The 19,921-nt window shown below is 35.9% G+C and overlaps 1 protein-coding gene across 1 annotated transcript in view; it reads left to right on the top strand.

Annotated features, from left to right (window-relative positions):
* The first annotated feature begins 201 nt into the window (after positions 1 to 201).
* The window catches only part of LOC149545446 (endonuclease 4-like), a 32,407-nt gene continuing 12,687 nt past the window's right edge, over positions 202 to 19,921 (top strand). The window contains exons 1-5 of the mRNA XM_089790654.1: positions 202 to 514; positions 17,171 to 17,345; positions 17,755 to 17,859; positions 18,006 to 18,061; positions 18,250 to 18,333. Of these exons, the coding sequence (XP_089646780.1) occupies positions 398 to 514; positions 17,171 to 17,345; positions 17,755 to 17,859; positions 18,006 to 18,061; positions 18,250 to 18,333 (537 nt within the window). The 5' untranslated portion in view covers positions 202 to 397. The remainder of the gene's footprint in view (positions 515 to 17,170; positions 17,346 to 17,754; positions 17,860 to 18,005; positions 18,062 to 18,249; positions 18,334 to 19,921) is intronic.

Raw genomic sequence — 19,921 nt, 5'->3', positions numbered from 1 at the left:
AATATGCTACACGATAATTGCGTGTTCAGATAAAAACGATCAATGAATCAATGAGAACATGTATCTATCACTGTCCGCGGATTAAGGAGAAAGATAAAGTTGCGCATATTTGTTGTCAGAACAATTGAAATATATGTCCCGCCAAATTTTAGCTGAAATTCATTAAAACGCCCATAGCCATAAACTAGCTGTTCACACTATCTAAGCCAACGAGCTCCTTTTCAGCTGAAAGCAAGGTGGCGATGGGGAATAATAATATGCTCTTCTCTGTACTCACGAATACCTTTGATATGTTCCCACTAGCTTACGCAAAGCTATCTAATTATTCTAAGGATTATTTAACGGAAACAATGCCATATGAAATGGGCATTCATCTGTTTGTTTATTGACAGAGAAAATGGGGAAGTATGGCTGTGCTCTGCTTTGGATTTCAGTAATGTCTTTGGCTTTCTTTTTCTCACCGGCACAATCTTGGGGTAAGGAGGGCCATTCCGCTGTTTGCAAGATTGCCCAGGTAGGCTTCTTCGCTCAACATTGCTTTTTGACTGCATGTTAGTAGAATTTAGTACTTTTGGTAATATCCAAACATTCTTAGATGCTAGGGTCTATGTACTTTATTTTATCCAATGGTTGAGGCTAAAATGAATTCAAGTTGGCAGTTCATGGTAGTTAATTGAGATATTGGTATTAGAATTCAGTTGGGTAGTTTTGGAGAAAGTTTATTGATCAAAGTCTTATGAGTACAGTTGACAAAGAACTCCTCTTTCATAAGAATGAATGGAACACTTAGCCCTGGTTACATCTAGATGATGCACACATAGGATAAACATTGAACTTTCTAAGAGGTCAGTCATCTCAGTGCTACTCCAATTCAAGTGCACTCAACTGAGAAATTTTCTTTGAGAATAAACCTATTTAATTTGCTACCCAATTTATAAAATCTTCGACAAATGCTATACCTAACCATTCATTATAATTTCTTGTCATGATGGTTGATGTTGGTAAAGCATGCACATTTAACTGCCTAAACATTGCAAAGTCTATTAGCTTATCTTAAATTTTATAAGCCACTTTTTAGATTAAGGTAAGAGCAAGGACTCTAATAGTAAACCTTTAAAAAATCTTTAAAAAAAAAAAACACAATTTAAAATTCATTTATATAAATACTTGACAAGAAATGTGATTTAGTTTAAACTTGACATATTAGCAGACCTTATTTGAGTGATTGTACCAAAAGTTTAGTGTTAGATCAATTTTTCTGGACTCAATTTAGGTAATTGTTTAGAGATGCTTGGACCTTGACCAAAACATTGGGATATTATTAGCAACTTGCATTACAAGAAAGCGCCGTATACAAAACGTCAACCGTATGGACCGATCACAAGAAAATCCAACAATTTTCTGGTGAAGTTTTTTTTTTGTTTGTAAGTGATAGGAAACAAGATGGTATCATAGGATGTCACGTTTTTTCTTCTCATTAAAGTCCATCTGTGTTTTGTATTTATGTTATCATAGAAATCTACTGTAGGACCTCCCATTTGGACGGGAAATTTGCTATGATTCTCTAATACTAAGTCATTTTCTGTGTAATTATAACTTTTTATTTTCTGCGGATCAGTCATAACTCTAACGTAGGACCTCCCATTTGGATGGGATAGCGGCTATCATTCTCAAACTCTAGTAATACAATGTTATTTTCTCCAACTCTATCAGGGCTCTAGTTTAGGACCTCGCATTTGTATGGGATGTTCGCTATGGTTATCTACTCTGAGCTACTCAAGACTAGTCAAGAATTGAACTTTGGAGCTATTATAGTGGCTTCAATGCTCTACAATTAAGTTGCCATTCCTTCCTTATCACACTTTTTTATTTGGGATTTTTAGTTTTCGTTTAAGATCATTCTTTTGTTTTGATTTCACTCTGATACTTTCAATGTGCCCACCAGAGCTTAACATAGGATATTTTGTTTGCATGTTGGATTTGATATGTATTTACTTTTTCTGGACCATTAGGATTTGAACCGTTGTTCATAACTACATGTCTATCTTTGATGCGATGTGTTCTATGGGCCAGTTAAAAATCTAACGCAAGAGCTCCCCAAGTTACTCGACCACTAAGCTAATAGTCCCATTTTAGTTCCTGCAAGGAAACTATAGTGAAGGCTCATCCCTTAAACAGTGGTTAAGCTCCCCTCCATTGGCTAATCAAATGCCTCACATAATTTATAGAACCTCTATCTCTAATGTTTAGAGGTGGTTAGATGTATGCTCTTCATTTTCGTTTGATTCGTTTTCCTCTGTATTTCTAAAGTAATTGCCTTAAATCAAGCTTTGCTGGAAATGCACAAGTTATAGAAAACAATGAATTTTCTGAGATGCCGAGGAAGAATCAGAGCGCTTAACCGACACTAGATTTTTGATGTCCAAATTTAAATAAACAATGGATTTTCTGAGATGCTGGGGAACATCTCATGCTGAACTGAATTCAACTAGGGAGCTCTGATCAGAATCTCCATTTTCTCATATGAATGACTATTATTAACCATCATTATACATGACCGAAATGTTGTATGTAAATATTTAGGCTAGAACTGCTACCTTCAACATCTTGCGCAATAAGAGTCAAACAATACAAGCATGTGTAGTGTTACAATTGAACACTTATTAAACCCTCTTGGTAGCCATCAATTCAGATTGCTCATGATCAGGCATTACTATATGATTTTAATTACTGTAGCTGGCAGTTAAGTCTTGGTTTGAAGCTTGATATTAAGATTCATCAAACTTTTGCTTGGCTATAAAACCTCTGTTTTATAATAGTAATAATCTGCAGTTTTCTTGGATATATCAATTTAACCTTGTTTATTCAGAAATGGCTATCCAGCCATCATGATAACTAAATTCTGGCTTCTCATCAATGAGGAGTGTTGTTAAATACATTAGAGTCGTAAACAAAGTGTAAACAATATAATTGATGAGAAATCAAAAAGTTAGGTTAACATCCAGCCACCAGTAGAAAATATGTTTTTTCTTTGATAGATATATCTTTACTAAAAAGAGCATAGGCATGGGTTTTGGATCAAATTGTACGATAGTTTTTGCATAAAAAATGTTGTGGATCATATTGTATGAATTTAAGTGTTTTGATGTAAAAACTATCACACCATGAAATCAATTATAATCAAGATATATTTGTTACTAAAGAAAATATATGTTTAGGTTACTCATTCTTTTCCTATTTGGGTGTTGAAGAATTATGGTTGGAATTGCATTCACATTGCTGATACATGGCCGGTCAAGGACTGCTTGTTCATTATGTCGCCACAAGTTTTTTATAATATGGGGGAGTATTGTGTTTTGTGCGTGGAGCACTTATAACTGTATATTATATTTCTGCCATTGCACCCATCATTAATGATATAAACATGAGAGGCGTGTCCACGGCAGACAGAGGGCACAGTAATCACTGAGCCATTTTTGTTTTAACCAATTTTGTAAAAATCCGTTGAAAAGGATTTTGTTAATAGTGGGGAAATTCTACTCAATTGAATATCAAACATTCTATAATGTCATGCAAGTTGACATAATGGATAAACTCTCTAAAAAATCAAAATCACTGTTTACTAATTAAGACTTGTTAAATAGGGTGAAAATATATCATCTTGTCTTCTCAGTGTATAAGTAGTGGCTTAGTGACCAAGAAGAGATATTGAAATTGAGTAGACAATCATTATGTATGACATAAGTGTGCTGGCATCTTGTGAATCAATGGAGGATTAATGCAAGAAGAAAGAAATAAGAAGTAGATAAGGAAGTGACTCTTTCAAAGGGCAAGAGGTATAAAAGGTTATAGTCAAAGAGTAGTTATTGTGAATAGTTGTGACACTTTCAAAGGGCAAAAATTCTCAAGGTCTGTACTCTTTCAAAGGGTGCTAATTATAAAAGGTGTGACCCTTTTGAAGGACAAGAATTAAGAAGGATTCTAAATCAAGATGTAGTTCGGTGGAAAAAAGACTACGACTTTTGAGTTATGTCATTGCTGAGTTTCTGTTACAAAGTTCCTTTCAAACAATAAAGTCATTCTCTTGCACCTACAAATGTTTCTTTCTTCGGAAGCAATGCACTTCAAGGGGTACACCTACTGTAGTAACCACCTCAACTTTCCTCCACTCATTCATTTCTTGCACCGGCTTTTAAAATTCATAAAATAATGGTGACAAGTTTTTTTTTTTCAGTCTAAATTGTGGCAATATGCATGCATATATACTTGTTGCTTTATCCATAAAGAACTTGCACTCTCCATTCTTTTCAAGAAAGGGCATGCTTGACTTAGATCACACCCTTTATGCTTTAATGCTTGCCCTTTCTTGAAACAATGGAAATCCAGCAAGATGAGAAATTATAAGATTCAATGTATGCTTCTAGAAGACATATTGTCCCAAGGACAACATCCTCACTTGCAAGGATGTTTTTGATTGTTTGAAGTTTAGGTTGAACAATGTGAACCAATATTCCTTTGTAAAAACTTGATTCAAGCATTTGATTCCTTCCAATTTTATTTAATCATTCATTTTACTATAGGTTAGAATGGATGAAAAGGCGACAAATAATCTTACTGTATCTTCTACTTCTGAGATCCTAATTTCTAAATAGGTAAAAAACAATTTATCATGCAAAATATGCAACTTTCACCATGCGAACCTTGTAGTGATGATGGTCAAAAGTTGCATATTTTGCATGATAAATCATTTCTTACAATCGAGTTCTCAAAAATAGAGGATACAATAAGATTAGCTGTTTCTTGTTATCCATTGTGGTCTATAGTAAAATGACTGTTAAAATAAAATTGAAAAGAGTCAAATATTGTTATTATAGAGAAACATTCAATTCAGCGTGTTCAACCTAAGTTTCAAACAACTAGAAACATCATTGCAAGCAAGAATGTTGTCCTTTGGGACAATATGTCTTTCTAAAGCATAGATTGTATCTTGTAATTTTCAGCATATTACCATGTTGCTAGATTTCCGATGTTTCTAGAAAGGCCATGCTTTGAAGCATACAAGGTGTGCTCTGAGTCAGATTATGCCCTTTCTTGAAATAATGGATAGTGCAAGTGCTTTGTGGTCAAAGTAACAAGTATATGTGCAGGCGTAAAAGAAACATTTGTAGGTGCAAGAGAACGACTTTGTTGATGGAAATGCACCATGTAATAGAAACTCAACAATAAACTTGGGTCGGACAGGAGAGGGTGGCTGCATTAGGGACTTTAGAGGCTTTGTGTTCGCTGTGTATGCAGTTAACATGGGCATCCAGGTGACGTATATGGCATAAATGTTAGCTCTCTTTCATGGTGTTAAAATTGTGCTTGAAAAAGGTTGTCAAGCAAATCATTGTGGAAGGCGATACTCTCAATGTAATAAATATCTTAAATCAAAAAGCTGGTGTGGGCTGACATGAAAAAGACATCAGCAAGACTATGTAGTTACTTGACATGGCGAATGAGGTTATCTACCGGTACATCTACCAGGAGGATAACAATATCATGGATAGGCTGGCATCTTTGGTGAAGTACAGTAAGTACTTCAAAATCTGGGGATACATGCTTTCAATTCCCAGGGAGGCTTGTGCAACGATATTGCAAGATATTGCCATCTCGCTCAATAATTACAATGTAATCAATGATAGTCTAAGGTAGCTCTTTTTATATTATTTCTTGGCTTTTTTCACATTTCCATCTGTGAATTTTCCTTTCTAAATCTACGGTGGTGCCTTCTTGAATACAACTTGGAGTTGCCTAGGTTATCTATGCATTGTGATTTTTGGGTCTTTGCCTTTGCATATTCTAAGAAAGGTATTTTGTGGGTAACCATGGGAGTAGAATTGTATCAAATTGAGCCTAACAAGTGTGAGGAGTTTAAGAGTAACTCTAAGGTTTGTTAGATCATTGAAAAAGCGAAAATGGTGACTTATGTGGAAGTAATGAAGGGATTCAACCCGGAGTTAACTCAAAAAATTGTTGAATCCTGGGAGGATGGTAAGGTTACCATTGGTGGTGCTTATTTCTTGGTGACGTCAGAATCTATTTCTGTTGTCGGTGAGTTGAGTATGGAGGGTTCTAAAATCCCTAGGAAAACCAAAGTGCCATTCAAAGAAGATTTTTGGTTGTTCTTGGACCTTGGGGAGAAAATTCCAAAGTTGCAAAGTGATTTCAATCAAGACTAGTTGCAGAGTGAGTGGAAAGTGGTGGCCAAAATTCTCATCAAGTTTGTCACTTTGGAAGGGAGGAGCAAGCGCTACCATTCCCATCTTTTTCCCATAATTATTTTAGAAGGGATGTGAAGGTCTGTTTCCCTTATTGGATTTGTTCCTCTCCATAGCTTTCTATTGGTAAAGCTAAGGTTAAGGGTTGGTGTTCCATCCCAAATTTTGGGTCAATTTGAAAATGTTCTAAAATCCCCAGGAAAACCAAAGTGCCATTCAAAGAAGATTTTTGGTTGTTCTTGGACCTTGGGGAGAAAATTCCAAAGTGATTTCAATCAAGACTAGTTGCAGAGTGAGTGGAAAGTGGTGGCCAAAATTCTCATCAAGTTTGTCACTTTGGAAGGGAGGAGCAAGCGCTACCATTCCCATCTTTTTCCCATAATTATTTTAGAAGGGATGTGAAGGTCTATTTCCATTACTGGATTTGTTCCTCTCCATAGCTTTCTATTGGTAAAGCTAAGGTTAAGGGTGAGTGTTCCATCCCAAATTTTGGGTCAATTTGAAAATGTTCATATAGCCATTGAGGTTTCATGTGAAGTCAGTTGACAGGTAAAATTAGTTATGATCATATGAAAAGGTAAGGTGGTTAATCATTATAATTTTCATATGAAATGAACACGATTGTTAGTCATTATGATGTTATTATAATGTTATCTTGAAATCTTGGAAAGTTGGTTATTCGTCATAAATTCATAAAAAGTGAAGTGGTGGTTAGTTGCTATGATGGTTTATGAATAATAGCGCGCTATAGAAATTGTGATTACATTGAGGAATATAATATTATCGTAGACAATTTTTCTTTCATGTAGGAGCACGTTGAAGGTGGGGAAGCATTGCCAAAGAGCTAAGTTGCCGGTTTGGATTATGGTTCGGATGTGGGTTTGACATTCGAGTTCAAAATTTGATCAAATTTTTTTGGGCTAGGTTCGGGTTTGTTTTGGGTTCGTTCGTACATGTCTTTTTTTAATAAAAAAAAGAAAGAAAAAGAAATATATTGCAGCAAACAAGTTCATACACCATGATGCTAATCTAAAGCAATTTAGCAAATTACACCACCACATATATTAATGATTTTGTTCGAATGGCATGACAAAATGTCAAAATATACCACCATATGAATGTTTCAATTCAACAACTTTAAAACAGCAATGTCAACATTGCTAATCATTGAATCAGTAATCAGTAATCAGTCAAAGACTCATATGTGATCAATATCAATGTATCGTCAAAAATCATCAAAGAATTCATCAACATTAGGCAGTTGTTGATTAGAAGCACAATTAGTACCACTATCATCAACAGTCTTAACCATAGTCTCAGCCATAGCCTTAAGATCAGCTCCATCGGTACTATGTATCTCAGGATCACCATCTTCAATCACAAGTGCATCAAAGTGGACTTCCAACTCCACAGCCTTTGGGTCGACATCCCATTGTTTTGCCTCCCCCTTTTTGTAGGTATTCCCTTTGTGTGTTGTGAGCCTCAAGTTTGAATGCACAAACACCGAGTTATCTACTTTCTTGGAATTTAGTCGGTTGCATTTTATTGAGTGGATGAAGGAGTATGTGCTCCAATTCCTCTCAAATGATGATGAACTAACAACCTATCAAGATTTGCAAATTTAGCAACAAGAGACTAGAAATTAGAGTTTTAAAAATTTACCTACAAGAAATCTTAAGATTAAGGAGCTTACTTGTGATAAAATTTTGATGGCAATGGATTGCAAGGGTTGGTATCTTTGGCCGTGGAAGTACTACCATTTATGAGTATCAACATTGTTCTTGTCTTCAAGAGCATCAAGACCACAATCATCGGTGCTCCCGAAACTCATAAATTTAGACCTCACTACAAGTCGTAGATGATCAGGAAAGAGTCTTTGAAGGGCTGCCTTGTACCCTTGAGCAACTTCAAGATCTCTATATGGAGCAACTCTAGTAGTACTCCCCTTGAGGACTGATTGGCTATAGAACTTGGGGCTCAATGTAAAGGCAAGTAGATGCAAAAGGGGTAGTCATTTTGTTCCATCTCTCTATCATGATTAGTTGTAGCTCCTTGAAGAACATTTTTTCAGGACCTTGCTCTTTCTCATTTATTATATTTCTAATGTCCTTAATCATGGAGTCATATACCTCATCTTAGCAAGGCCTATCCATGTTAGTGTATCGGACCATGATCAATACAAGCTCAGTGATCTTCAAAAGGTACTCGGCACTATCCCACCAAGGTTCATCTAGTATCAATCCCCTTATGGCATCTGCCTTGGCACAATTAGATTGCCTCCATACGCTCCAATTAGCACTAGTTACCATTCTAGTCAATGCGTCTTTAACCTTGACAAGGCGCCTCAACACAATAGTGTTGGAGGCAAAGCATGTCACAACAACCTATTTTAAAATCAAAACAATAATGGATTAAAATTCTGAAAACATAAAAAGTTTACTAAAGCAATTAGAATTCTAAAACATGTTTAAATTTTAAACAATTCAACTTACCTTCAAGAGCTCCAATTTCGAGAATTGTCTAAATATGGCTTGTGTCATATGGTGATTCGTGACAAATATTTGGACCTCTTGTGCCTCTTCATACATCTTTTTTATCCACTCAACCTTAGTGCCAATTTTTCAGCATTAGGTTAAGTGAGTGCACAACACAAGGTGTCCAAAAAATGTGCTCATACCACCCCTTAACCAATAAGCCGACAAGCCTACAATTCTTCGTATTGTCGGTTATCACTTGAACAACATTTTGAGCGCCAACTTGCTCAATAGCTTGGATGACAATGTTTGCAATGAAAGGACCATCATTTACCTCTTGTTCACAATCCACAACTTTCAGAAACATTGCACCTCTTGTAGACACTGCAATAACATTCACTAAAGGACAGTTCCTTGCATCTTTCCATCCATCTAATACTATTGTCACACCTATTTCGACTCATGAATGCTTGATGGGCAACATGGCATTCTCTACACGAGCCACTTCATCATCTAATAAAGTGGTGTGTATCTTCTTATAACCAGGGCCAATGAACTCGGTTGGAGCCTCATTAACTACTCTCATCATGTATTGCCAATATGATGAGTGAATAACATTAAATGACAATCCATTTGCATAAATGCATTTGGCTATGGCTTGATCAACAATGTCTCTAGCTTCATTTTGGAATGATGATTCCAAAAGTCCCGCTGCTGTCTTACTTACAACCCACTGTTGAGGAGGATGCAAGAACAGTTGGCCCTCTGCAAGTGGCTCGCTAAGAGTGGCAGTTGAAGACATAGATGATGTTTTTCCTTTCTTTAGAGGCCTACCACTTTCCAACATAAGTGAAGAATTTGCCCTCCCAGCAGCTTCCTCTGCTTGCTTTTGTTCTTGAATGTATTTGTTTACGATGTAATTTGGAAGGAAGTTTTTTGGTAGCATTCTAGTTACTTGTGGCTTACCAATACAAAATTTGATGCCTTTTTGAGGAATAAAGTACAAATGTGCTTTTACTCTACTATAAGAGCTACTAAATTCTTCTTTGCAGTGGCTACAAATCCACACATAACCTCCTCCACTTGGCATTGGTTGAATCATTTGCACAAATTTCTAGATTGGGGAACATCTGTTGATTTTGAAGTGGGGCTTATTGGCTACAGAAGCACTTGCAGCCATGATAGAATCTACAAACAAACAAAACAAGTTACAACAATGAAAAAGATTTAAGAAAATAAACCAAAACAAACAAACTTTCAGACTTATTTCAGTCATACACACCAGATCAAAACGCATCTTTGATTAATAATCACAAATTAAAATTTAATTTGTTTTTGTTTCAATTGTGAAATATTAAATACTAATAGTTTAATAGAAATAAATTTAAAAATAATTTAAAAACTAACATAACTACATTATAAAAACCTAAAAACTATTAAAAAACTAACAAAAATACCTCAAAGAGGATTGGTATTTGAATGTTGGTGGTCAAATAGCCTCCCAAATGGTGTTTGAATGCAATTACTGGGCAAGACACAGTCCTCCTGCTGGTGTTTGAACAATGCCCTCCAAAATAAGAGACAAAATCAAAGCCTCCCGCAAGTAGAATCTCCCACAAGCAGAGAGAAACAATCACATCAGCCTCTGGTTCTCACAAAAAGAGAGCTACAATCGCTCCAGCCAAAACGATCCCTAGCATAGTCGCACAAGCGCAAACGAAGCCCAGAAGTTATAATGATTAAAACAAAGCTAGAACAACGGCCGCAAAATGATATAACTATTAAAATGAAGGCAAGGTCAAAACAAAGCAAAAAAAACTTTATTAAAATGTTGACAAGTCAATATTATCTTGGCGTTTTCCAAATTCGCTCTGAAGTCGACAACATTCCTCTCGAGTCCCTTTTTTGTTTCCAAATTCGATCGGAATTTGTCTAAAGTTGACTAGGGTTCGAAAACTCAAATCCACAAGGAATTTGTGAGTTAAATCTAGAATTTGTAACGATTTTGACCCGCATACGAATTTTCTCGAACCGAATGTCGAATTTTAGGGATTTGGAACGAATACGGTAACTTAGCCAGAAAGGAATTGGGCATAGGGGCACCACATATCACTCAATAAATAGATGTGAGTCCTAAACCACCACGGCTAAGGGTAGACGACTAGGCAAGCAAAAGTGTACATTGGAAGAACATGCGCTGATCAGTTAGATTTTATATCACTTAGTAATTAAAGAAATCACTAAGCATAACTTAAACAAGTTGGTACCTTTTTGGTTGTGTTATTTGGTTGGAGCCTCCTAGTGTTTAAAGCATGTCCTAACATATCAACACCATGATACCTAAATATCTATACACGTACATACATGTACGTGTATATACGTAACCCAATGATATATATATATATATATAAGAATGAATACACATACTTGATATTTGACGTATATGTAAGAAATATATGTTTGGGGTTTACACATACACATGTATATAGATACATACATATGTATGTAATTATAGATACCATGATGTTATATATTAAGACAATATTATTATTTCTTTCATCCTTGGCCAAAGTCTTATTTATTTGCCTTGAGTGGCCACCTTGCTAATTATTTTATCAGCCATTATGAAAATTCGATGACCTTTAATTTTGGATGTGTGCCACATGTACCAATGGTTCTTGATTTCTTGTAACTCTTCGCTGTTACCCTTCTCTCGTTCTTTATTAACCATGCATGAAGAAACTTATATGGAGAGAATATAGGCACTCGATACTATAGAGTTACCAAGCGTTCGAAGATCTCTGAATTGCCATCTTTCTCAACCACAATAGCCCTGTTTTTGCCATCATTTCTCAATTCATTAGCTCTGTATTTGCAACCATTTTTAGCCATGACAACTCTGTGGATTTTGCTAATCGTACCATAGAATCATTGTGCAAGACCACTGCTATAAAAGTGTTTTTATTGATTGCAAAGTGCTGTGAACCTCTATTGCTCAGAAATCGTTCAAGTCCGCAAGTGCAAGATATTGATTGCAAGCAAAGAGGCGGAATCCATTGCCATGTTATGCGACCTTTTTTAAATATGTTCTTCCATTTGAATAAGAGAGTGTCTTTTTGAATTTGGAAGAAAGAAAGGAAAGTCATAAATCTGAAAGACGTGTCTTTATTTTTCATGATGGTAGTGCATTAGTATAAGCCTTGAAGATCAAGTTATAGTCCGAATGAGCAGGTTATACTTAAATTTTGATTTCATAATCATATCAGACTACTAATTCATAGAAAAATATCGATTGTATATCAGAATGTTGAAGCCATAACAGATCATGGAGAACATAAAGGAATACTATTTTCAAAACAGAACGCTAATCTCATATCTGAAGTATTAAATCATATCATAATATAGATTTTATAACAAAACTGTGTTTTAGAAGGATTCCATCCCAGTGCCAACTTATACATGGACATCCCTTCATATGTCTTTGAGATAAGGGCAACACTCTCAAGGAGGATCAGTAATTAAGAAGCAAGTAGCATGAATCCTTTTGTTAAGCCTCAAGCCAGTTTTAGTAAATGTAAATGGCTATGGTAAAATAATGTTTAGAACTTCACCCCAAAAATTCATCCAAGAAGACCAGCATGGTCGAGATGAATGGTGTGAATTGATAGCCACTGAAACTATGGAATATCCTTGCATGATAAACGATAGAACAATCAGTAACAAAAAAAAGAGAGTTTTAACTAAGTTAGGTCATGGTAGTCCAATGTATAGATCTTGTTGTCTAGTCAACTGGTGGGTTGATACTCTATACCAAGGTGCTCAATGGCTGGACAGGGTGTCCCATGTCTATTTTCGGGTAAGGAGGGTCTTTCTCAGTTGAAATTGTGTGGGGATACTTAAGGGTCTGTGGTTGGGAGGTTAAGCCCCTGACAATGCTTTTCCTCTCCACTAGATGCCAAGGCTTGCACAAGATAGAGATATAATCCGCATTCAAATATCTTCTGGTAATAGTTATTTTATTATTATTTTGAAATTTCAAGTTGAATATATGATAAACAGTTGATATCGTTTAAACGGTTATTTCTTTTCAATTATTCTATTATAGCCCTCGGTTCTTTTCTATTTGAATATGTAAACTTGTTGTAAAACTGTCTTCATGTGATAATAAAAGGTACAAATCTTTATTAGCAAAAAAGGGCCTTGATAGTTATATTCAACATATTTTTGATTGAACACTCCTTCGATTGTCAGTTATGATATTTCAGTTCAACAAATTAAACCCTGCTAATCTCTTTCATATGAACATATATAATAATTGCCTTCTCATGCTCATGAATATAAAGTAGTAATTGTATTTCGATGATATGCTAGTTGTTAGCTAAGGCCCTAGAAAAAGGGTTGCTATAGTGGGGCCCCTCTTCATCAAAGCATACATTTCAGGCTTTATGAATTTCACTGTGTTTTAATCACTCAAGATGGTCCTACCCCTACTCTATCCATTGATCTCAATAGTTTGGTCTTTATCCCTATATCTTCCTTGGCTAAGCAGTTTCAGGCTTCCCAAGCCCCCCAAAATGTGCCCTTTGTTTCGAGTACAAGGGTTAATTCATATCGTAAACACAAGCATAGGAATGCCACTCAGTAGGAGCAACAAAAGGGCATGATGGAAATTTTAGATTATTTGGTCGGTGGCTCTTCCTGGTCTACAGAGTACCAAATCATCTAAAATTTGGTCTTGGGCTCTTCCTAGTCCAGATAACTCCACCCCTTATTCTATACCCAACACGCCTCCAACCTTAATTTTCTCTCCTTGCCCAAAGACTCAGCTGAGTTACCCTAAGGATCCTCATATCGCTCGGTCTTCTTCTCCTAACCTGCTTCCTAAAATAGCTAATGGAGGCATTGATCTCGAAGCCTTGGCCCTTAAGTTAGATGAACTGTGCATTTTGCATAATAGACTCAAAGTTGTAATCAAGTGTCTGCTCTATCAGCTGCAAATCACGAGAAAAAAGATAAATAGATTGGAGGCTCTTGCAGATCCTAAAAGGAAGGCGGAGGACTAGGCCAAAGGTAAGAGGGATGAGTCGACGTGGGAAGTGGGTAGAGATTTCGGGGAAAAACTGCACAACTAGAAAAATGTTAGAGGAGCAAATTTGTGAAATTTGTGCCATGGTTCCTTTCGAGGAGGTGAAGAATGATATCCTCATTGCCTTGGTGTCTATGAAGGAATCTTAGGTTCAGCTTGGGAATCAAATCAAAAGGCTGGCTACCCAACAGAGAGCTGCCAGGATAGAGTGGAAAGGCCATTGGTGGGATTCAATGCGAACTGGAGGAAAGGAAGCAAAAAAGAAAAAGGAGGGAGGAAATCCACAGTGAAGAGAAGGGTCTTCAGATTGTCACTATGTAGGTGGCTGGCCCGGGGGATGCAGCTTCTTCCCGTCCTAAGAAGCCTTCCTTCCTAAAGAAGCTCATGGAATGAAGCAAGTAGTGGTTCTATGTTGGGGTGTGGTTGTGGTGCTGGTTCGTGTCTACTGGTTTTTTGGTTCATGTTGGGTGCTGGTTTCTCTTCTGGTTTGTCTTTTTTGGTTTAGCAATTTAGTCTTTTGTCTCTATTGTGTTTGGTGCTGGCCTTAGTTTAGTTTTTGCTCTGGTTCTAGTGCTGGTTTTTGTAGGGTCTTCTTGTGAATCCTTGACATTTTGTTTGCTGGACTTGGTGTTATTTTTTGTTGAAGAAAAGGAACTCAACAATGATATGGCTCAAAATTTGCAATCTTTTGTCCACAGAACTATATCAATTCTTCATAATTGTTGTCTTTTGAAAGAGTCACAACCTTTTACAATTACCACCCTTCGAAAGAGTACAGGACTTAAAAATTTCTGCCCTTTGAAAATAGTCACAACTGTTCACAATCAGCACTCTTTGAGTACAAACCTTTATAATGTCCGCTCTTTGAATGAGTCATTTCTTTATTTACTTCCCATTTCTTTTCTTCTTGCATTAATCCTTCCTTGATCACAGAATGCTAGCATGCTTATGTCATACATAATGATTGTCTACCCATTTCAAGATCTCTTCTTGGTCACTAATCCACTACCTTTACAATGAGAAGACAAGATCATAAGTTTTCACCCTACATAGCAGAAAAATAATATGTCAGCAGTGATTATGACTTTTTAGAGAGTTTACCCATTAAAGCAACTTGCATGACATTCTAGAATGTTTGATATTCAATTGAGTACAATCTTCCTACTATTAAGAAACACCTTTTCGATGGGTTTTTACAAAATTGGTTAAAACCAAAATGGCTCAGTAATTACTGCACCTTCAGACTGACATGGGCAGGCTTCTCATGTTCAAATCAGTAATAACAGGTGCAGTGACATAAGCATAATATTTAGTTATAAGTGCTCGATGTCCAAAACACAATACTCCCCCATACTATAAAAAATTGTGGCAACATAGTGAACAAGTAATCCTTGAATGGTCATTGTACATTGCTCCAAGTATCAGCAATGTGAATGTAATTCCAACCATAATCCTTCAACACCCAAATAGGAAAAGAGTATTAGTAACCTAAAAAGGATGACATGTTTATGTGTATTCCCTTTAGTTAAAAATATACCTTGATTGTAATTGCTTCTAGATTTGATGGTGTGATAGTTTTTACATCAAAACATTTTAAATCCATACAAATATGATCTAAACACTTTTTATGCAAAAAATATCATACAATGTGATCCAAAACCTATGTGTATGCTCTCCTTAGTTAAGATATATCTATGAAGGTAAAAACATGTTGGCTATTGGTGACCGTGTTTACTATTTCATCAACTGTAATGAATTTAACAACACTCCTCATTGGTGAAAAGTCAAGAACTTCAGTTATGCACATCTAGCCAATGATGCCATATAATGTTTTGATAAGTAGATAGCCATTTCTGAATAAACAAGGTTGGATTCATATATCTAAGAAAACGGCAGACTGTTACTATTACTAAGCAGAGATTTTAAAGCCAAGCTAAAGTTGAAAAATCTTACTATCAAGCTTCAACCAAGAGATAACTGCCAACTGTAGTAATTAAAATTATATAGCAATGCTTGCTCATCAATATAAATTAATGGAACACAGAATTATTGCTTTCAAGAAGCTTTTAATAAGTGTTCAATTGTAACATTGTACATGCTTGTATAGTTTTTCTGTAAATGTGCAGGCTGTTAAGGTAACATTTCTAGCTTAATTTTTACACACAACATTTCAATCATGTGTGATGATAGTTAGAAATAGTCATATAAGAAAATGGAGATTCTGATCAGAGCTCCATAATTGAATTAATTTCAGCACAAGATGTTCTACAGCATCTCAGAAAATCAATTGTTTTTTAAAATTTGGACATTACAAATTTAGTGTCGGTTAATCACTCTGATTTTTCTCTAGCATCTCAGAAAATCCGTTGTTTTTTAAAACTTGCCCATTTTCAGAAAAGTGTTCACCCAACCTACATTCCTAGCTGGCTAGCTCCCACAATCTACAACTACTTGCTTGGAACTCTTTGGTTCGCTATAATGACATGATAGTTTTCACAGACCAATTGAAATTTGAATCTTGGAATTTTTATTTATATGGTCAGGTGTTCAATCAGTGAGCTACTCATTCAATTGTAGTTTGAGTGCGGGTTCTTCCAGTCATACCATTCCATCCTTTCTCCTCCGAACTGCTTCAACATGCGTATCTGTTGGGGATCATAGTTTATCACTGGTACCAAGTTATTTCTATATGAACTGGCCAGAAGATAAACTTAAGGCCTCCCATCTGCATGTTGGGTTCCTTCACTGTTGAACTGTATGTCTCTTAAGATTTGGAGTGTGGAACATTCTACAAACAAAGTTTAAGAAAGTGTTGCTAGCTTCCAGCCCAATGTTCTTTCATTGCATGCTAAAAGTACATCTAGACGAGAACATAGACACTTCCTTTTAAAGGTGGATTAATTTTCTGATTTCCTTGTTTTAGTTTTTGATGGAACTCTTGGTGCACTAGAAATTGGAACAGTGGCCTTCTCCTGGGGACTATGAATTATGCTCATTAATACCATAGTGGGCTATGATCATCATTCCAATTTCTATTCTGTCTAATCTAGAGCATAGTCCCAAGGAGATGGAAACATTAGTTATAATGAGACCTCAGTAAACCTTTACTACAATCCAGTGTAACCAGCTAAACCTTGTCTGAACCAAATGTTCACCACATAACCTTGGTCATGGAAGCAATCCACGCACACCCCTTGCAAAATATGCCACAACCTCACCCTATGATAAAGTAATAGGACACTTTATACCTTCCATCAGTTAATATTCCATGATGCTATGTTTTCTTCTTTTTAATGGAGAATTTCACAAGGTGAGTTTTGACAGATTTGTGTTTTAAAAATTGAGCACAGTCCCTTCTAAATGAAGCAGCGGCAGATGCAGTGCAGAAACTGCTTCCAGACTATGCTGAAGGCGATCTTGCTTCTGTTTGCTCATGGGCTGATGAGGTTAAATTTAAATACCGCTGGAGTAGTCCGTTGCACTTCATTGATACACCAGATCTCAAGTGTAACTATGAGTATTCTAGTAAGTGAATTTTTTTCTCAAATTAGAAATTGATGTGCAAAAAATCAAATGCATATATTCAACCTTAAGTTGTTTGAAGCAATTTGTTGGGTCTGAGATAGATAATATGCTTCTTGTTGCTAAAGAATACTGAGATAATATTGCTACTTTTTGGTTCATTTGATATGCATTGTTTTTGCCTTAAAAACTATAAGTATTCTGCTGCAAATGATGTAAAGGGTCACAACATATCTTTTTGATCAATTTTCTTTCAGCATATATTAAAGCTTACCATAAACTTGCCATCATCTTCTGGGCACATATTCAAGACCCTTGCTCAGAAGAATTTGTATCCATGTGTAGAATATGAAATTGCATGCAAGCGTTAGACATTGATATCAACTGTTATTGATGTCTGTATTCAAAACAGGGGATTGCCACAACACAGAAGGAGAAAAAGGAATGTGCGCTGCAGGGGCTATCAATAATTTTACTGCTCAGCTTGCAACATATGGAAAATCGTCTGATTCAAAATGTATGTTCATTCTTAAGGAAACATTATAGTTTAGCAGGTCCACCATGCCCCTTTTTAAATCTGTTGAATTGGTAGCTTTTGATCAAAAGAACGTTTTTTCAAAGACATCTAATTTGCTGACTTAAAGATATTCCTTAATTTTGCAGATAATTTGACTGAAGCATTACTCTTTCTGTCACACATTGTAGGAGACATCCATCAGGTGTTATGATTGTTCCAATACTACTTGTTTGAGGGAATTGAAACGTTCTGCACATTACTGTATGAATTGAACTTTCTTAAAGAACGAAAGCTCTTTGCACAGTGATCTTTGTGGTATTTAAATGTCTCTTTTACTCTTAAAAAATTGCTAATGTGTGCTCACGAAGAAACTAAAACTGATTTTTGCAGCCTCTTCATGTTGGATTTACTGGAGATTTAGGTGGAAACACGATAAGCCTACATTGGTATGGACAAAAAAGTAATTTGCATCATGTAAGTATAATAAATATGGCACATATATGTATTATAATCAGAAATATAAGAACAAATAAATTCAAGGAATGAGAATAACCATAAAACTTCCTTTTGGTCGTTTCCACTGTGGAATTTCACATTTGATTAGCATAAGCAGGAATGTTTGTCTTCAATCTCCATGCTGTCCTACATTTTTATTTCCAATATGAATTTCATTTCCCTATTGTGCCGCACCTTTCTTGTTTGTCTACTTATCAGCAGTTCCATGGGAATCTTTGAATTCGACCCCTGAAACCTATCTTGATAAAAATTTAGATATATGTAGATCATACTTATGTTGAATCTTGAAAATTTAGATATATGTAGTCGTTAGGCTACATAGCTGTAACAGTTTTCTGAATGTTTCAGCACCATATCAGCTCCTCTTCATGGACTAGAAAAAGTATATCTACAAATTTTTGAATCTTTTCCGGTGCAAATATAAATTTATTCATATAAGTGATGTGGCTTTTTATCATGGTTAATTGGATTCTCCTCTTCCACCTTTTGAGACTTGTCTTAGAGACAGAGGCACAACTCATATCCAGCATTGGAGACGTCTTCTGAAACTTCCGACATCTTCTGAAACTTCCCAATGCATAAGATTCTTCTTGCTGCCATCTTAACCAGCTATTGACATCTACTAACCAAATATTGACATCTCTGATGAGAAAACTTAGGGACAAAACACGTTAACAGTCAAGAAAGGAAGCCAAATAAATAAAAAAATTCATGCTCATATTTTGGATGATACAAAAATCCATGAAAAGTTGTAGTGATTGAATCTACCTACAATGTGGATAGTTGCATGATTGTTTTTCTCTTACTGTACGAGCCTAAAGAAAATTGCTTTGGGAATATTTTCTTAAAATTATAAAATTATATTAACAATTTTTCTCCAAACACCTCCCTCTCCTACTCTTTTTTAACAAATGTACCAATCTCTATCATCTCCGAATACTCCCATCTCCTAGGCTGGGTCCCATGGGCACCCAATTCCTTATAAATAGAGCAGGTGCTGCTGACAATTTTTACTCCTATCTCTTAGGCTGGGTCCCAGGGCACCAGCTTCCTTAAAAATAGAGCGGGTGCTGCTGAGAATTTTTAGGAATATCTAAGAGAAAGTGGTCCTATGAATTTTATATATGTATCAGCTTAAAAAATCAATTCCTAAATTCAAGGAAGCTTGTGGTGTGATAGAAAAGAAAAAATTAATTTCTTCATAAATTTTTTTGTTGGGATTATATCATTTTGGTGGAAAAATTAATAGTAAGTTTTGACATCCCTAAGCTGGTGGGGCTATTTCCAGCCCCACCCATTTTCACCCATTCAAATTGAGGGGGCTAAAAAGTCAGAGCTCCTATTTAATAGGAGTAGATTCCAAATAAACCTGGAGCCCCCCTTAAAATTTTATGATGGGGCCACCTGCTCCACAAAAAATAGAGCCCAAGCCCCTCCCATGGGACCCTTGCCTTAGTGACTATGTTTGAGGAAGTAAATGTATTTGACTGAAACTCTGAATGGCAAAAAAAAGGTTTCAATAAGACCCATCCTCAACAAAGCATAA

This window comes from Cupressus sempervirens, chromosome 7 (genome assembly GCF_028749045.1).
Source record: "Cupressus sempervirens isolate cs-2001-9-10 chromosome 7, ASM2874904v1, whole genome shotgun sequence".
NCBI classification, from domain to species: Eukaryota; Viridiplantae; Streptophyta; class Pinopsida; order Cupressales; family Cupressaceae; genus Cupressus; species Cupressus sempervirens.
Note: the sequence above shows the minus strand (reverse complement) of the source record. Positions and strands in the feature narration are given on the sequence as shown.